Below are 17,178 nucleotides of genomic sequence, written 5' to 3'. Positions count from 1 at the left end.
TTCTGCGCGAATCTCAAAGCTAAAACAATACTGGCCCCCACGTCACCCCGAATAGGCACCGGACACGTCGGTTACGCAAAATATGAGATATCTCAGAGGATACTCACTCTCTCCGTTGACCAGTCTTGCAAACACCTGTTCTCTTGGCCCCACAATTCAGTGGGTCTCTTTATCGATTTTTTTTTATTTAAAATCACCTCCGGTTCTCCGACCACTTCACTCTTCCAATCATCTCTCTAATCCCATCCCCAGCCCCCCACCTCTCTAAATCCAATTCAGATCAGCTCAACCATGGCGGTGGCCATGGATGTACTAGCTCTCAACTTGAAAACTGGCTGCCTCTCTCCAGTTTCTGGTCGGAACCCTCGACCAACAGCCACGTGGCAATGGTCGACGAGAATTGGGGGGAGGTTGACTGGAAAGAGTAGAAAGTCGAGATCTTTAAGCTTAGCTGTGGTTTGCGCTTCAGGAAAGAAAAAGAGCAACGATCCCTCTTTTTCAGGTCCTCAAAACCAACTATTTCTAACTTTTGTTGCCATCTATTTGAGATTGTAGAGATTGTGAAATTAGGACTAATAACGAGTACTTTTTTTAATTAATTAGTACTTAATCCTCACTCTATAGTTTAGCTTTGATTAATATTCATCAAGAACCCGATAACCAGAATAAAACTTTTCTCTTACAAAATAAAAGTTAATCAGTATACAAAGGAGAATCTACAATTAGTTCTTGTTGAATTTTTATTTTTAAAGTTGGTTTTTGTCTAGCTAAGTTTACTAATTAGAAAGCTAAGTCCTTTGTCTAGCTAAGTTTACTAATTAGAAACCAACTATTTTCTAAATGATGCACGCAGTACTGCCATTTATGGGACCCTTCTTTAGTTTGCTGTCTTTTCATTACATGTATGTAAGCCAATCATAATTAAGACTTAAGAGGATCTAATATCTATTGATGGAATGAGGTAATAGGAAGGGAAGGGGATAGGAACATCCTTTATTGACCTTGATCTCCAGTTCAAATTTGGGGGTGAGTGGTGGTTTATGACTAATTGAAAGAAAAAAAAAAGAATTTCTGTGCTGGTAACTTGTTTGTTTAATCCCTTCTCAAATAGAAAAAAAGATAAAGGCTTAGCATTTCATTTTGGATGAACAGCTAGGTTTTCTAAATAAAACTTTTAAATAATTATTGGAAAAAAAAATGCTTCCAGTGTAACTAGCAAGCGCACAAATAAAAGATATAATTAACAGAACTTAAAAAGAAAAAAAAAAAAAAAAAAAATTTCTCTTGGCAAAACCAACTTAGGAAAGCAAACACATATTTTGCTGGTATAGCATCCATTCTATGTAGATTAGTAAGCGTAATCTAGCATGTGGAACAATCCATAAAATTAGCATGACGGGGCCCAAGTTTGGGCACTGCAAATTAAGCAAGATGCCGTATAAATTAATACATTTTTGCTTGATTTTGAACCCCCCCACCCCCCCGGACAGCAAATCACAATTTATATCTTATTTGATCTATTTATTTTGGTTGCACTATTTTGTGCAATAAAATTCCACAATTGAATATGGTTTATACTTTGATTGATTCTTTTTCATGCTCTTTTTCCAGGAAATAATGATCCATCGGTACCAGGAGGAGATGGCCCAGAGGTACCTAAAAAACCGCATGAAAAATCAGAACCATATGAACCCGAGTCATATCGTGTGGTGTCAGATTGGCGAGATTTTAGAGCTAACCTTGTTGCCAGAGAACAGGTTAGTTCACTTGCATACTTGTACTGGCACCAACATAGGCTTGAAAGATTTACAGATTATAGAGATCAGAAGAACCCTTTTAGATTTCGATAATTAGTAGAAACTGATAGAAAATTGAGTTCTTAAAGAAGCTGGACATGACCATGAATTTAAATACTTGCTTATGAATTATGGCCGTATGGGGTCTACTGGTACACCGGTACATACTGTTACCAGCAATTGCTACAGCTCACTAAAGTTTCTTCCTGTCTCAAGCAGGACATTCTATTTAAACCAGAACAGCAACCCAAATCGGGCCCCAGCCCAGACTTACCAAAAGGGTCCTCACAGATAAGCCCGGTGTGGGCCCACCCAATCCCCATGCCTGAAAATGGCTGCTTATTAATTGCCACTGAAAAGATTGACAACATCAACAACTTCCAACGAACTGTCGTTCTTCTCCTTGGACTTGGTTCCCCGGACCCGCTTGGCCATGGCCCGTTCGGCCTCATACTAAACCGCCCCCTCAACCAAAAAGTAAAAGAAACAGATATTATGTACCCTAGTACGGAATTCAACTTTGGGGACCACCAGTTGCACTTTGGCGGGCCGCTCCATCCAGATGCCACCATGTTTCTAGTAAAAACCGGAGGGGGCGTAATCGGAATTGCGCTTCAATCAGGCTTCCAGCAGGTGGTTTCAGGGGTGCATTTTGGGGGTGAAAAACGAATGCAAGAGGCTGCTGCTCTGGTGCAGGGAGGTGTTTTGAGTTCTGATGATTTTAAGTTTTTTGCTGGTTATTCATGTTGGACTTATGACCAGCTGTTGGATGAGATAAAAAATGGGTATTGGATTGTGGCCGCATGCAGCACACACGTGATTGGCCGTGCAGTAACTGGCACATCGGATCAGATGTGGCAGGAGGTGCTCGAGATGCTGGGAGGACAGTATGCTGATTTGAGTAGGAAAGCAAGACTAGATGAACCGAAACAAGATTAGCCAGGACTTAAAATGTATTTAGTTCTATTTTGAACGGGGATCGACAGGAAGGTTGTTTCGGTGGAATGGTTGTACATAGATGATTTAAAAATAAGGTGTGTAGGAGGTTATGTTATGAACAGTAGCATCTATTTTCAGTTGATGAATTATGTCGATTTCAAAATAGAGGTTGTATTCAAAACTTAATTTGTGTTTTTTTTTTTTTCATAAATACCAGTGATATGAGATTTGATTTCTGTCTTAGACATTGCGCTGACTGCTTCTGAGAATCAAGAAATGAGGGATGAAAATGGAAAATTGACACTAGAAAGGTGAGATGAGAATGTGTGATAGAATTCTGACGGGTTCCTCACTTGTACATAGGGATGCACATCGAGATTCGATTTGAGTTTAATTCGGAAAAAGTTAGTAATTAATTTGATTTGAAATTAGTTTGTTCTGAAATAAATCAAATTCGTTCGGTTCAAATCTTATTCAAATTCAAATTGGATATAGTTCGTTCGAAATTGGTTCGTTAACTATTAAGATTCAAATTTCAAATAATGCAACTAATGGCTTCAATCATAAATCTTTAATGTAAGAACCAAACTTATATCAGAACTCAAAATTATTAATATAATGGTTAACTTGTGAGTAGAACTAGGGTTTCTTAAGTTTAAGTTCACCAAGTCTCTTGGTGAACTCAAGTGTAAAACTCATTGAATCGTCTTCAAATGACGAATCCGAACTATTGAAATCCGTCTATCTTACGAGTGATATGTCTACATATAAAAATTTTAAACTTTCAAATTTATTTAGTATAAAGTAAAGCGGTTAAAATTAAAAAGTTAATAAATTAATTTTAATGCATTAATTTTTTGATGTTTTTTTACCAGTTGACTCTATGTAAAATTAGTTTCAAAATTTTAAATTTTTGCAAGTAAACGCATCACTCATAACATTGACGGGTTTCAACGGTTTAGATTTGTCGTTTGAAACTGATCCGATGAGTTAAAACTTGAGTTCACAAAGGACTTGGTGAACTTAAAAACACCCTAGTTCTACTCGTAACTTATAATAGAAAAATGCATTAATTAGGAGCTTAACAAATTAACAATGATAAGTTTCATTTGACTAGGTCCATGACGTGATTTTAATCAATCCAACAGCGTAAAAGGTAAGATAATTTTGGACTAGTCCATAATTTATCAGTGTTAATTCGTTAAAGGTAAAAAAAATGCGTGAATTTTGTTCCGCATGAAGAAAACTAATGCACAAATTACAGGTGGCTGCCAAAAAATCCGTATATCATGATTCAATTGACTTCAAATCGAATCGAAAAAAAATCACAATTAATTCGTTCGATTGAAGTTTGTTCTAAAGCAAATCAAATCAGTTCTGTTCAAATTTTATTCAAACTCAAATTCAAACTGAGATAAGTTTGATTTGGTTTAATTCATTTGCAGCCCTTGTACAATTGCAACCACGCGTTTGTAGTGTTTGTAGCATTAATTGTTGATAACACAATAATAATGCTCCACTCAATGAAAACGAGTCAAAATTATGATCTCTAGACTTTTTAAGTCATATAATCTTATTATTGTTCACGCTGTATAAACAGCACTGCTGCTGGTCACTTGCGCTATGACATCATTGACATGGACATATTATACCAAAACTATTCCTGGATAGCAACCTCAAAACAATCCAAATTCCAAACTCCTATTCTAGCTAGTTTCTGTTTTCATTCGAACAGCTTTGCTGTTACGCTGACATGGCATGCATCTCCTCCATCAAATCCATATTGGATAGTTCAGACCTGTAATGGCGATGATCAGCATCGATATATCCAACAACATTTTTTTAAATCATAAAACACCTGATCTCAATATATATACTACATATAAATCTCCATATCATCAACACAGAAATCTTGATCCATGCAAAATTCTCCTCTTTCAAAGTTCTCAAACTGATTAACAAACCTGCCACCCGGCGCCAGCCCGCTACCCTCTGCAGGACCCACCGGAGACATGCCTTGACTGCGCTGCTGCCTGTCAACTAAACGGGCATCTGCCGACATCCCAGCATCAGAAGCCACTCTCTGCACAGAATGCGGAGAGAGCGGGGCCCATGCGTACGCCGCCTCCACTCTATCTGGGAAATTGAAATTCTCAGCCGGAAGCGGGCCGGATCCCTTGAGGAAAAACACAGCTGTGTCGTGGGCCACAGCTGCCGCTTCGGGTGTTGTGTAAGAACCAAGCCATAAGCGGTTTTTGGATCCGGGTACGCGGATCTCAGAAACCCATTTCCCCCATTGCCTTCGTCGTACTCCCTTGTACTTCTTCTCGGTGCTCATGTGATTCAGCTTCTTTAATTTTCTTCTGAGTTTTATATTTTTCTTTAAATTTGAAGTGAGAACGAGAGGGGTTGAAATGCATGGGGATATATATAGGTAATGGAGTCAACCATAGGAGGGGTTGACATCTTAATAGTTTGGTAAAGAAGAGATTATCAGATCATGGTTTGTGATGTCTGACTTTTTCATAATTTCTACGATGAAATGTGGCGCACGAGAGAGTGAGAGAGAGATATTGACTTGTGGAGGTGGTCAAGATTTTCAAGGGTCAAAAGATGGATGAGACAATAATACAAGTGCGGTGTGATCTGTAAGCGTGGGGAAATAGGTTGCCACCAAAACAAAATAGGCTGTTTTTTTTCTCAGAGTGAGTCTATGGTACTATGCATATTACGATTTTGTCCGAAATACGGTTTAATATTTAACTTTTCAAAATTCTGACGGTCGATCCGAACCGTTCATCTTGTTCTCCATATTAATATATGTTTGGATACCAAATTTTACATCTTTTTAAAAAAATTTACTATTTGTTTAGATTCATTGAAAATCATTGTTTTTGGATGGTCCAGAATTTTCAGATCAAGTGATTTTCTATATATCTAAAAAAATAGTAAAAAAAAATTCAAAAAATATAAAATTTGGTCTCCAAACACATATTAATTAATATGGAGAACAAGATGAACGGTTCGGATCGACCATTAGAATTTTGAAAAGTCGAATATTGAGCCATATTACGGACCAACCCGTGATATGCATAGTACCATAGACTCAGTCTTTTTATTATATTTATAATTTTTATTGTCAAATCACTTCCTTTAGTCGGCATCAACCTCTACAAGAGGCAAAAGGAGTATGAATTTTAGCTTTGATACTAATTAAAATATTTTAATTTTTATGTGTACACAGAAATAATAATATAGATCAAATTTTATTATTTTATTTTATCATTAAGTTTTAAATTTTATGTTATTGTCATTTTAAAATGAAAGTATATATAATAGAGACAAACAAAATAGAGACATTTAAATTAGTTTAATTGTTCAAAACCTTTTAGTATCAAAATATTAAGCAAATATATATTTGCTTGTCTGATCATTTATTTTTTAGCTGATGGGGACTAATTTCAGAATTAGGTAGCTGGCAACAATAAGCAGTTTGACCTGTGGTCAGGTTGTGAAAATTTAATTGAAATTGGAAGAATCTGGATGATTCAAGCTCAAGGCAATCCGAATGCATGCTTGACCATCCAATTATTTGAACCTACCAAATTTATGCTTACTTTTCAAGTTTGTACCCGGAAACCTAAGTAATTGAATTAAGCAAAACTCGATGTACCAATTAATATTTATTCTCAAGAGAATGGTTTAAACTTTAAATGTCTTTATTTTTTTTATTATACTTCCGTTTTTTTATTCTCTAATATTTATCAGAGGAGGGTTCAAATGCCTTCATTTTTTGTGCCTCCATCATGTCTCTATTTTTAAAAACTTAAATAACTCAAAATTTAAATTAAGAAATAATCTTTGGTCTAGTGGCAAAAGCATATGGTCTCTATATGAGAGGTCATGAGTTCGAAATCCGGATGGGGGAAATCATTTGTTGTATTACAAGGGTATTAAATAGTTGGGTGGCTTGACCTCCAACTTTTACTCAAAAACTCAAAATTTAAATTATAAATATCAAAATAAAACCGTTAGATGTGATCTATGTTATTTTCTTTATATGCTCATAAAATATTACCATATTTTAATTTTGTTTTTATGTGAATTAATAAGTTGAAAAATCAACGTCTAGAAACTATCCACATTAGTACAGTTTTTTACAATCTATTGATGACAACCAAAACAAAGTTGAAATGTCATAATATTTTACATGTGCGTAGATTAAATGATGTAGATCATATCCAACGGTTTTATTTTGACTTTCAAGTTTCAAATTTTGAGTTATTTAAGTTTTTAAAAATGGAGACATGATGGAGGTACCAAAAATGGAGGCATTTGAACCCTCTTGATCTATTTATTAACAAAATTTTGAAAATTATATATTTGTTAGATGTGTTTATATTATGTTCTCTATATAAAATATTAATTATCACCTTTCGAATTTGTTTTTACATAAATTAATAATTTCAAAAATTAACGTTCAAAAATTATATAAATCAGTGTATTTTTACAAATTTTTGGTAATAAGAAATGTTACAATATCTTATATGTATAGAGAATTAGAGAGAATGATAAATATCACATATCATTTTTAAGATTTTATTTTAACATTAAAATTATAAATTATTAAAATTTCAAAAATGTAAAAGCAACAGAAGAGAAGGAATTTCCTTATTTTCAAACTCATTGTTTAAAAGAGTTAAACGCATTATAGTTAGGGGCGGACTCAGAGTAGAACAGGGCAGTCGTCCCCTTGGATTTTGAGTTTTAGTGGTGATCTATAGATACCGATCGACTTTTGTCCCTCCTTGGAAATTTTTTTGCCCCCCTCTGAATGTTTGATTCACAATTCGGGTTAAATTTAGTGTTAAAATTAAAATAAATTTCTTAAATTATGATTGGTAATTAGAACTATAAGTTAAAGTATCGGAAATTATAAGTCAGAGCATGCATAGAAAAATATAAATTAAAGTATTATTTTTTTTATCGAGTACACAATTAGTTAATGAGTTTAAATCCGATAAACTATTTAAATCCGATTCGATATTTTTTTGCCTCCACAAAAATCCTTAGTCCGCCACTGATTATATTTACATTTGTTTCTCTTGGGTTCAAACGACCAAAGAATTCGATCCATCATACATTGCATCAGCATGCATGTAGCTTGACTCCAATAGAAGATTACAAATTAGACATTTCAAATTTCATTGGTCCGGTACCTATATATGGAAAGGTAAAAGTTGGATTTCTATGCTCTAGAAATGGGCAATATTGCCTGCCATATTTTAACTGACTACAACTTGTTATATGCTTAATGTACAGAGATTAATTTGGAATAATATATCTCTCTCAGGGCCTGTTCGGCTGCCAGTCGGAAACAAAAATGGATTTGGATTTGAATCCAATTAAAATGATCAACATTGTTTTCGTGGGAAAAAAAAAATAAACTATGATTGAATTTTTTTTCTTTCCCCACAAAAAAAGTAAAAGCCGAACAGGTTCTTAATCTATCAACTTTAACAATTTTACACAATTTTGGGTCAAGGTTAAAAAGATATAATTAAATTTATAATTCACATAAAAATATCAGCTAACATGAACTCAAATATTTTTTTTGTGGCAGGAGTCATCTCTAGAAGGGGAGAGGGGTGTTTCCGATGGGCATCGGACCAAATCCTGTTCGATGGGCTGTTGGAACCGTCGGATCTGCTTTAGGATTTGTGTGTACGGATTTTAAAGCAGACGCAAAATTGCGGACGCGAATCCTAAAGCAGATCCGACGGTTCCAACAACCCATCGAACAGGATTTGGTCCGATGCCCATCGGACACCCCGTTACCCCTCTAGAAGAGTATATTTTTATCTCAAATTTATACATAGAACTTAAATATTTTTTTTGAAAGCTAGAACTTCTAATTGGTCCATTTTGTGAGACGCTGTAAAATTACTGTACGGACGCCATTTTTGACCACCGGGAAGTTTCTCCCGCCTCCAAAGACTTGGTTCTGTGTACACCAGTCTGCACAGATAATTCTGCACAGTAATTCCTGGACCCACGTGAGCCGTTAGTTATTTAATGCGTTCTTTATATTATTTTTTTTGTGGTTATTAGTTAGAGAAATGTTCTGCTTCTTGGACCTTGGATCTCAATCTCCGAAATAATTTTCTAATTTTTTTTTTTTAACTTACGTAACTTTTTTTTGATCGATTACAATTTTTTTTATACTTTATCCCTTTCTTTCATCACCTATATTTTTTTTTGCACATTTTCATAGGAGGAGGAAGAAGAGATTTTTTTTTTCATCCGTTCAATCTCGCTCATATTTTAAACAATTTTTGAAATTGTTTTTGTAAATTTAAAATTACGAATGTCTTGTACTCAATTCTCTTTCAAATGAGGTCTATATTAATTTTTTTTATTATATTTGTTTCTCTGTTTTTTAATATACAATGTATAAACTATAAAGACTTAATATGTTAAATATAAAGATTTGAAAACTTTGTTTTTAGACTTACAATTTCAAGTATAAGACTTAAAAAGTATATAACTATAATGATTTGATAATTTGATATGTTAAGTATAAAGACTTATACTTTCAACTTTTTTTAAATCAATGAATCTTGATTGGGAGTTTAATATCTATTAATTTTTCATATTTTATAGCTGATGCTCATTTTTGCTGTAGTGACTACATTTGGAAATGTAAAGCTCCGCCCATTTGGATACAGACTGGAGGCGCATTCTATGGCGTTAAGATGTGAACATGAGATGAAGCTTAATTTGGTTAAAATATGGATAGCAATGTTTTCTTTTAGAGGAATTGATGAACAGGAGCATATATAGCAGAAGAATTTTCGGTGTCTGTCTCACTCTTAATAGCAACTATTAGCATCTCAAAATTTGTACAATATTTGGTCATGGAGTGAGATAGAAATTAATGTGAGGTGCTGCATGCCACTGTAGCTTTGAGGCGCACGTTGAGTTGATGTGATTGCTATCTAGAACTAGTTAAGTCTTTTAATTCTGTTACAGTTATACTCCTGTATCGATTGATGTGTGCTGTGTGGTAAAAAAAACTCATTTACTGTTTGATGCATTCCCAGTGACAGCTTCTGTCATAGTTTAAAAAAAAAAAAAACACAAAACAAAATTCTTGAGTTTAACCAACACATTTTAATATGAGGAGGGTTCAAATGCCTCCATGTTTTTGTGCCTCCATCATGCCTCCATCTCTCTTCATCATTTTTAAAGTTCAAACAGTCGATCCGAACCGCTCAACCTAACCTCCATACTAAAATATTTTTGGAGACCAAATTTTATATTTTTAGAAATTTTTTTACTATTTTTTTAGATAGGTACAAAATCAGTAAATCTGAACCATCTAAAAACAGTATTTTTGTACCTATCTAAAAAAATAGTAAAAAAATTCCTAAAAATATAAAATTTGGTCTCCAAACATATTTTAGTATGGAGGTTAGATTGAGCGGTTCAGATCGACTGTTTGAACTTTGAAAATGATAGAGAGAGATGGAGGCATGATGGAGGCACAAAAACATGGAGGCATTTGAACCCTCCTCTTTTAATATTTATTAGGAATAGATATATCTAATATTCGCTCTGAATAGTATCTTTATAAAAATAAATTAAATGAGCATGTATCGAGTTATATGCGTGCCAATCTTCCTGTTCAGGTGGTGCAGAATAAAGGAATTGAAGGGAATTAGATCTCTATTCTTACCGAACAGATCTAGAATTAGCTGGATTAGAGAATAAAGAATAGAGTATTCTCCTCAACTTTCATCCTAGGACTCATACCAGTGACCCGATAATCTAGATCCAATTGCTATAATGCATCATTTACTTGTGGAACAATGAGTCGATTGTAAGCAAGTTGCACGCCAAAAGGGAACATGCTCTCAAAAATGGATATGACAAGAATGTGTTAGACGAGGGAATGGCTGATACCGATGAGTTCCAGTCGACGTGTCAGGATGATTCGCCAGTAGGTCCATTTGCGTGTAGATTGTGCCGGAAGGAAACGACCAGATTGATTTTTCAGTGTCGGCATCTGTGCTTATGTGATGCATGTGATGCGACTGTTACGGTGTATCCGATATGTATCGAACTGAAACTATCATCAATAATACCGGTGTTGTTCAACAATTTATTTTTTATTGCTATTTTGAGATCTATTATACTATTTTAGTTTATTGTTTAATGTTATCATGGTTTACTGTTTAATGAGAATTGCGTGATTATATTGTATTTTTTTATTAGAGAATTCTATTTATAGCAGTGTTATAAACTCTCTATTTTTTATTAGTTGAAATTAAACTTGAAAGTGTATGGTATGGCGCAATATTAAATCCAACAATGTATGGCGCAGTATAAAATCAACAATGTATAGCGCAGTATTAAATTCAACAAGGTTAAAAGAGTCATTTCTTATAATTATTATATTTTAATGAAGAGGAGTGCTACTATTCTAATTGTTGAAAGTGCCGAACACACTTGGAATAGACAAAAAGAGTGCTCAATTCTCAATTCCATAATTCCTCTGTTCCTTTGTTATTCCTCCCCTTGCCGAGCAGGCCCGTATAGAAAAGTAATTTATTTAACTACAATATTTAGTTACGTGAGTGCACGTGGTAGATGTTCAAACGTAAGTTTGATTTGGTTTGATTCGTTTGCAGCTAAGGTGAGTTCTGAAGATTTTGAGGTCCGAAACGGAAGAAAATTTTGGACCTTTCATATATACCAGTGTTGTAAAAAACGGTTTTAATGGCCGATTATATGCTTGTTTAATCGTTAATGGAGGTCAAACTGTTATGAATACACTTATCGGAGGTCTATTAGTGAATTTTTCCAATTAATCGGTCAATTATTCATGATTATTCTCAATTATTCCGTTTATTCTCGTTTGATCATCTGTTTATTTTCGTTTATTCCAATGATTATTTATTTTTATATTGTTTTTTTTTCTGTGATTGTGTGATAATAAGTTTCATAAACATGTATGTATTGCAGTTTTATTTGTGCTTGGCTATACATCTATTTTTTTTATATATGTTTTTCTTGTTACTTATTTTGAATTAATTGATTAATTCCTCTATTATTTATATACCATATATTTTTTGTACTTACTGATGTAATTTTTTCAATTAGTACATCATGTTCATATATTAAATTAAGTTGTTATTACAAACTAACTTCAGTGATTTTATGTTTGAATGTTTCATATCTTTCAAATAATATTTTATTAGTATTTGAAAATGTTTAATTCTCAAATTTATTTTTGTATTAAATAAATGTGTTACTTACACATGTAAAGTGTGTGTATTGTTAAGCATAGTGTCATGTTATAATAATGGAACTAAGTTAAATTAAGTTTATTTGATAAGTTTGATGAATTAAATATTATTTTTTAATAAATCATGAATATATACACATAATTTTAATAAAAATACAAAATTGTCCGTACAATTCTAATTAGTCGGCCGCACGCGCATATCGATTAATCGCTTGACGGTACCACGTCCGTTCGACAAGCGCATACCGTTATTTATAATACTGATATATACAATTTTTTATTGATATGCTAATATATCATACATATTTATAAAAAAGTTTGAATCATTTATATATTCAAAGTTTGAGTCTTAATATTTTATTTATTTTTAATACAAATTAGTTTTTTTAAATATATACAAAATATTTTTTTTTTTTTCTTTTGAGATCCTTTGAATCTTAAAATCCGGTCGCCTGGCTGCCCAGTACCAGGCCGGTCCTGTTTGCAGCCCTACTTGTACAATTGAAATCACGCGTTAGTAGCATTAATTGTTGATAACACAATAATGCTGCACTTGGTGAAAACGAGTCAAAATTATGATCTCTTGACTTTTTTAGTCTTATAATGTTATTACTGTTCACGCTGTATAAACAGTACTGCTGCTGGCCACTTGCGCTATGACATTATATCATTGACATGGACACAGTCACACAGAGGTGCTACTTTTAGTTGATTACCCGGTCTGATCCGATCCGGAACTGAACCAGAACCGATTCCAGATCCAATTAATTTGAATAGGGTATGGTTTAAAAAATATAACCGGTCAAATTATGAGTACAGTTACAAAATTAATAATTTAATATCCGATCCGAATCCGAACCGGAACCGACACTGTAATGAGTAAGATATATATGGATTTTATTTAATTATCCGACCTATAACTGAATCCGAACCGATACCCGTATAAATACCCTATAAAACATATATTAATAACTATTAATATATAAAAATACAACTTTGCATATTAATTTTTGCATAAACCGTGGTGAGCTCAGTACTTTTTCACAACTTGAATGTGAGAAAATATAATGCAGTCACATATTCGCTATGTTTATACACACAGATAAATGCCAAATTTATTCCTTCCGTAACAGCCGCATTAATTTTTTAAATAAAATTTATTGCTATGAATACATCCTTCAATATTTGTCTTAATATCCTCTACATAATAATGAAAATTTATTGCTCTCATTGATATGTCATTTCTACAAATTATTAGTATTTCATTCATAGATTTTTTGAACTATAAAAAAAGAAATCGTCATATCTAATATTTTACTTTCTAAAAATTATCTCTCTTCTTCAATATTTTTATTTTCAAAATTTATTTCTCTCCATCCTCGTGAATTCAAAAGCTATTAACAAAAAAAATTTCAATATTTTTTGTTACACCATGAGTACTCCAAATAATCAAATTTTGAAAATAATACTGCCCAAGTTCTACAAAATATTATTGAAGACTCTAATGAGAAAAAAAAAATATGTAGTATAGAATGAATACTTGCAAATGTTGAATCAATATGATAGTATTTTTTTAATTTAGATAGATAACTAATAATTTAGAGTTATTATTTTTATTGTGTTATGTAGCTTGATATATTTTATTATTGGGAAAATTGGTTCCATGTCACTCCAAAATGCTGAAAGCAAAATGTCACTCCAAAATTTTAGTTTTGTTAAATGTCACCCCCAAATCTCATTTATTAAGGAAAATACCACAAATACCATATTAATGTATAATTTTAAATTAACAATTTACAGTATAACTGAAGTTACCGAAATAGCTTGATGAAAATTTACAGTACATCTTCTATTTGCATTTTCTTTGGTCATCCCATTTGGACTTATTCTGAAAAGAAAACCCAGAAGAAGCTGAATCAACACCATTTGCATCTTCTTCCAACTTCAATTCTTTAGTTTCCAAAGAAGATGTTTTTGAGCTGTACGGAGACTCAGTCTCATTTGATTCCAAGTTCTCTTCCTCCAAATACCCCAATGGCAACATTGAAGAAGACGAAGTAGAACTGGTAGTTAACTTGAAATCGAGGGGGAGTGACCGAATCTGCTTAACCACGCGAGGAGCACGTATTGATGCCTTCACAGTTCTTCTCTTTGTCACCTCCGCCAACGCCATGGCCAGTCAAAAATCAAGCTCACAATAATTTTTTCTCGCTGCATGGTACGAAAATTTTCAGAAAATTCGCAATACCCAATATTAGGAAGGATAATTAACCATGTGACCGGGATGCACCAACTGCGACTGGGAGGCTCGACTATGGTGGAGAACGATCGAGTATGGTGGAGACGAACAGAAAGAGAGGAGGACGATCGAGTATATACAAAGGAAAGGGTGAGGGTATTTTTGGAATATACAAAAATACTACTCAAAATATAACATATTTTGTTTATTTTTTATTACAAATGTATAATAATTTGTTAGTTGTGGCATTTTCCTTAATAAATGAGATTTGGAGTGGCATTTAACAAAACTGAAATTTTGGAGTGGTATTTTGCTAAATTCAGCATTTTTGGTGGCATGGAACCAAATTCCCCTTTATTATTTATGAACAAGAACAATAGTATAATTTTTATTTTGCAGTACTTTTTAATTTATATTATAATGATTTATGATTTATGATATTAGATGTTTAAGAAATTATAATTATATTTAAATATAAATGATTTTTCAAATGCTTTGGAGTTGTGACATATATCCGTTCCGGATCCGGAACCGCCCCGTATCTAAACCGGACCCAATAATCTATAAACAAGTTATAGGTATCTATCCAATGGCAGAGGCAGCATGGATCAGGGGTGGCAACCGCCTACCGCTGGATTTTGATAAATACCTATAAATCTGTATAAAATTAGATCATTACCTACATCTATTTCGGTTCATTGCCTACCCCTGCCACGATTCTCTTCTAGTTATGGCTTGATTCGGTCTTTTTCGTGTCAATTTTGAATTTAACAAAAATGAGTTTTGTTGATTTAGAAAGAAAGTGAATGGAGACTATTTGGAGAAGAAAGATTATTTGATACTTCTTTCTAAATAGACTTAATGTATTGGTCCATTAAGTATAAAAATAGAAATAATTATTGATTCACAGAGAACTAGAAGCATCTAGAAATTATTTGAGCCTTAACATTCAATCCAAACCATTGTGCCTTGTTATTTGACAATTTTAATATACAATGAATCTATTTATTTTTAAGCTATCACAAAAATTATCTTAATCACAAAGTATAGTAAAAAAAAAAAAAATTAACCTGAATTTTTTTACCAAACTGTTTAGAAATAAAAAAAATCATTTTTAAGAGAGGGTGCTCACAATTTAAATTTTTTATTAAAAAATAATAACTATTTTTAATAATTTATTTTTTTGCCTACCCCTGATAAAAATTATGACTACGCCACTGTATTTATCTACCCGGAACCGAAGGACTGGACCCGAAATATCTACGGGTAGATAGGTATTTAAAACAAATAAATATATGAATCGAAATTCGGATCCGAACACTTTTAAGGTACAGATCGATATATATCCAAACATAATAGTATCTGACCCGACCCAACCCGATATCACCTCTACATGGACATATTATACCAAAACTATTCCTTGATAGTAACCTCAAAACAATCCAAATTCCAAACTCCTATTCTAGTTTTTGTTTTCATTCGAACTGTTTTGCTGTTATATATGTTAACGCGCATGCACGAATAGCCTTAGAAAATCTCAGCTGACATGGCATGCATCTCCTCCATCTAATCCATATTGGATAGTTCAGGCCTGTAATGGCGATGATCAGCATCGATCCAACAACATTTTTTTAAATCATAAAACACCTGATCTAAGTATATGCTACATATAAATCTCCATATCATCAACACAGAAATCTTTATCCAAGCAAAATTCTCCTCTCCCAAAATTCTCAAACTGATTAACAAACCTGCCACCCGGCGCAAGCCCACTACCCTCTGCGGGGCCCACCGGAGACATGCCTTGACTGCGCTGCTGCTGATCAACTAAACGGGCATCGGCCGACATCCCAGCATCAGAAGCCACTCTCTGCACAGAATGCGGCGAGAGCGGGGCCCACGCATATGCCGCCTCCACTCTATCTGGGAAATTGAAATTGTCAGCCGGAAGCGGGCCGGGTCCCTTGAGGAAGAACACAGCGGTGTCGTGGGCCACAGCTGCTGCTTCGGGTGTTGCATATGAACCCAGCCATAGGCGGTTTTTGGATCCGGGTACGCGAATCTCAGAAACCCATTTCCCCCATTGCCTTCGGCGTACTCCGTTGTACTTCTTCTCGCCAGTACTCATGTGGTTAATTAAGCTTTTTTAATTTTCTTCTTGAGTTTTATATTTATCTTTAAATTTGAAGTGAGAACGAGAGGGGTTGAAATGCATGGGGATATATATAGGTAATGGAGTCAACCATAGGAGGGGTTGACATCTTAATAGTTTGGTAAAGAAGAGATTATCAGATCATGGTTTGTGATGTCTGACTTTTTCATAATTTCTACGATGAAATGTGGCGCACGAGAGAGTGAGAGAGAGATATTGACTTGTGGAGGTGGTCAAGATTTTCAAGGGTCAAAAGATGGATGAGACAATAATACAACTATACAAGTGCGGTGTGATATGTAAGAGCGTGGGGAAATAGGTTGCCACCAAACTAGAATTGTCAACGTGCTTTTTATTTATTATATTTATAATTTTTATTGTCAAATCATTTCGTTTAGTCGGCATCAACCTCTAGAAGAGGCAAAAGGAGTATGTATTTTAGCTTTTGATACTAATTAAAGTAATTAATATCAAAATATTATAATTTTCATGTGTGCATATAGAAATAATAGTGTAGATCAAATTTAATTATTTTATTTTATTATTTAAATTTTAAATTTAATGTTATTTTTATTTTAAAATGAAAGTATAATAGATACAAATAAAATAGAGAGATTTGAATCATCCTCATTTTTTAAATATCACAAGTTTAAAGTATAAATTATATCACGAGTTCAAGATGTTCTGCTTTTTGGATTGGTATTCTCCCATTTAAACATATTTTTGAGTTAGATATTATTAA

At 33.5% G+C, this 17,178-nt stretch overlaps 2 protein-coding genes and 1 pseudogene across 3 annotated transcripts; 1 reads left to right on the top strand and 2 right to left on the bottom strand.

The window, feature by feature from the left end:
• The first annotated feature begins 206 nt into the window (after nt 1-206).
• On the top strand, nt 207-2,978 carry LOC144575346 (uncharacterized). 2 transcript variants are annotated; one of them, XM_078325441.1, is made up of 3 exons: nt 207-502; nt 1,612-1,757; nt 2,016-2,978. In XM_078325441.1, the coding sequence occupies exons 1-3, from the start codon at nt 292-294 to the stop codon at nt 2,733-2,735; spliced, it is 1,077 nt and encodes a 358-aa protein (XP_078181567.1). In that variant the 5' UTR covers nt 207-291; the 3' UTR covers nt 2,736-2,978. The 2 variants fall into 2 exon arrangements, with proteins under 2 accessions (XP_078181567.1, XP_078181566.1); XM_078325440.1 differs by having other exon boundaries at nt 215-502; nt 2,013-2,978.
• A 1,633-nt stretch (nt 2,979-4,611) lies between these two features.
• Nucleotides 4,612-5,073, bottom strand: LOC144575299 (ethylene-responsive transcription factor ERF020 pseudogene; annotated as a pseudogene).
• A 10,874-nt stretch (nt 5,074-15,947) lies between these two features.
• On the bottom strand, nt 15,948-16,412 carry LOC144575298 (ethylene-responsive transcription factor ERF020-like). The gene has a single exon (XM_078325387.1). It carries the CDS (start codon nt 16,410-16,412, stop codon nt 15,948-15,950), a length of 465 nt encoding a protein of 154 aa, XP_078181513.1.
• Between the last annotated feature and the right edge of the window lie 766 nt (nt 16,413-17,178).

The sequence above is a fragment of the Carex rostrata genome, chromosome 24 (assembly GCF_964058835.1).
Source record: "Carex rostrata chromosome 24, lpCarRost1.2, whole genome shotgun sequence".
Lineage (NCBI taxonomy): Eukaryota > Viridiplantae > Streptophyta > Magnoliopsida > Poales > Cyperaceae > Carex > Carex rostrata.
The sequence above is the reverse complement of the archived record's forward strand: the minus strand, read 5'-3'. Positions and strand labels throughout refer to the sequence as shown.

Bases quoted from the DNA above. Each gene is read 5' to 3' on its own strand.
- LOC144575346 (XM_078325440.1), top strand. From the start codon at position 292: ATGGCGGTGGCCATGGATGTACTAGCTCTCAACTTGAAAACTGGCTGC. The intron at 503-1,611 runs GTCCTCAAAACC...CTCTTTTTCCAG, and splicing joins CAACGATCCCTCTTTTTCAG to GAAATAATGATCCATCGGTA. The intron at 1,758-2,012 runs GTTAGTTCACTT...TCCTGTCTCAAG, and splicing joins ACCTTGTTGCCAGAGAACAG to CAGGACATTCTATTTAAACC.
- LOC144575298 (XM_078325387.1), bottom strand. From the start codon at position 16,412: ATGAGTACTGGCGAGAAGAAGTACAACGGAGTACGCCGAAGGCAATGG.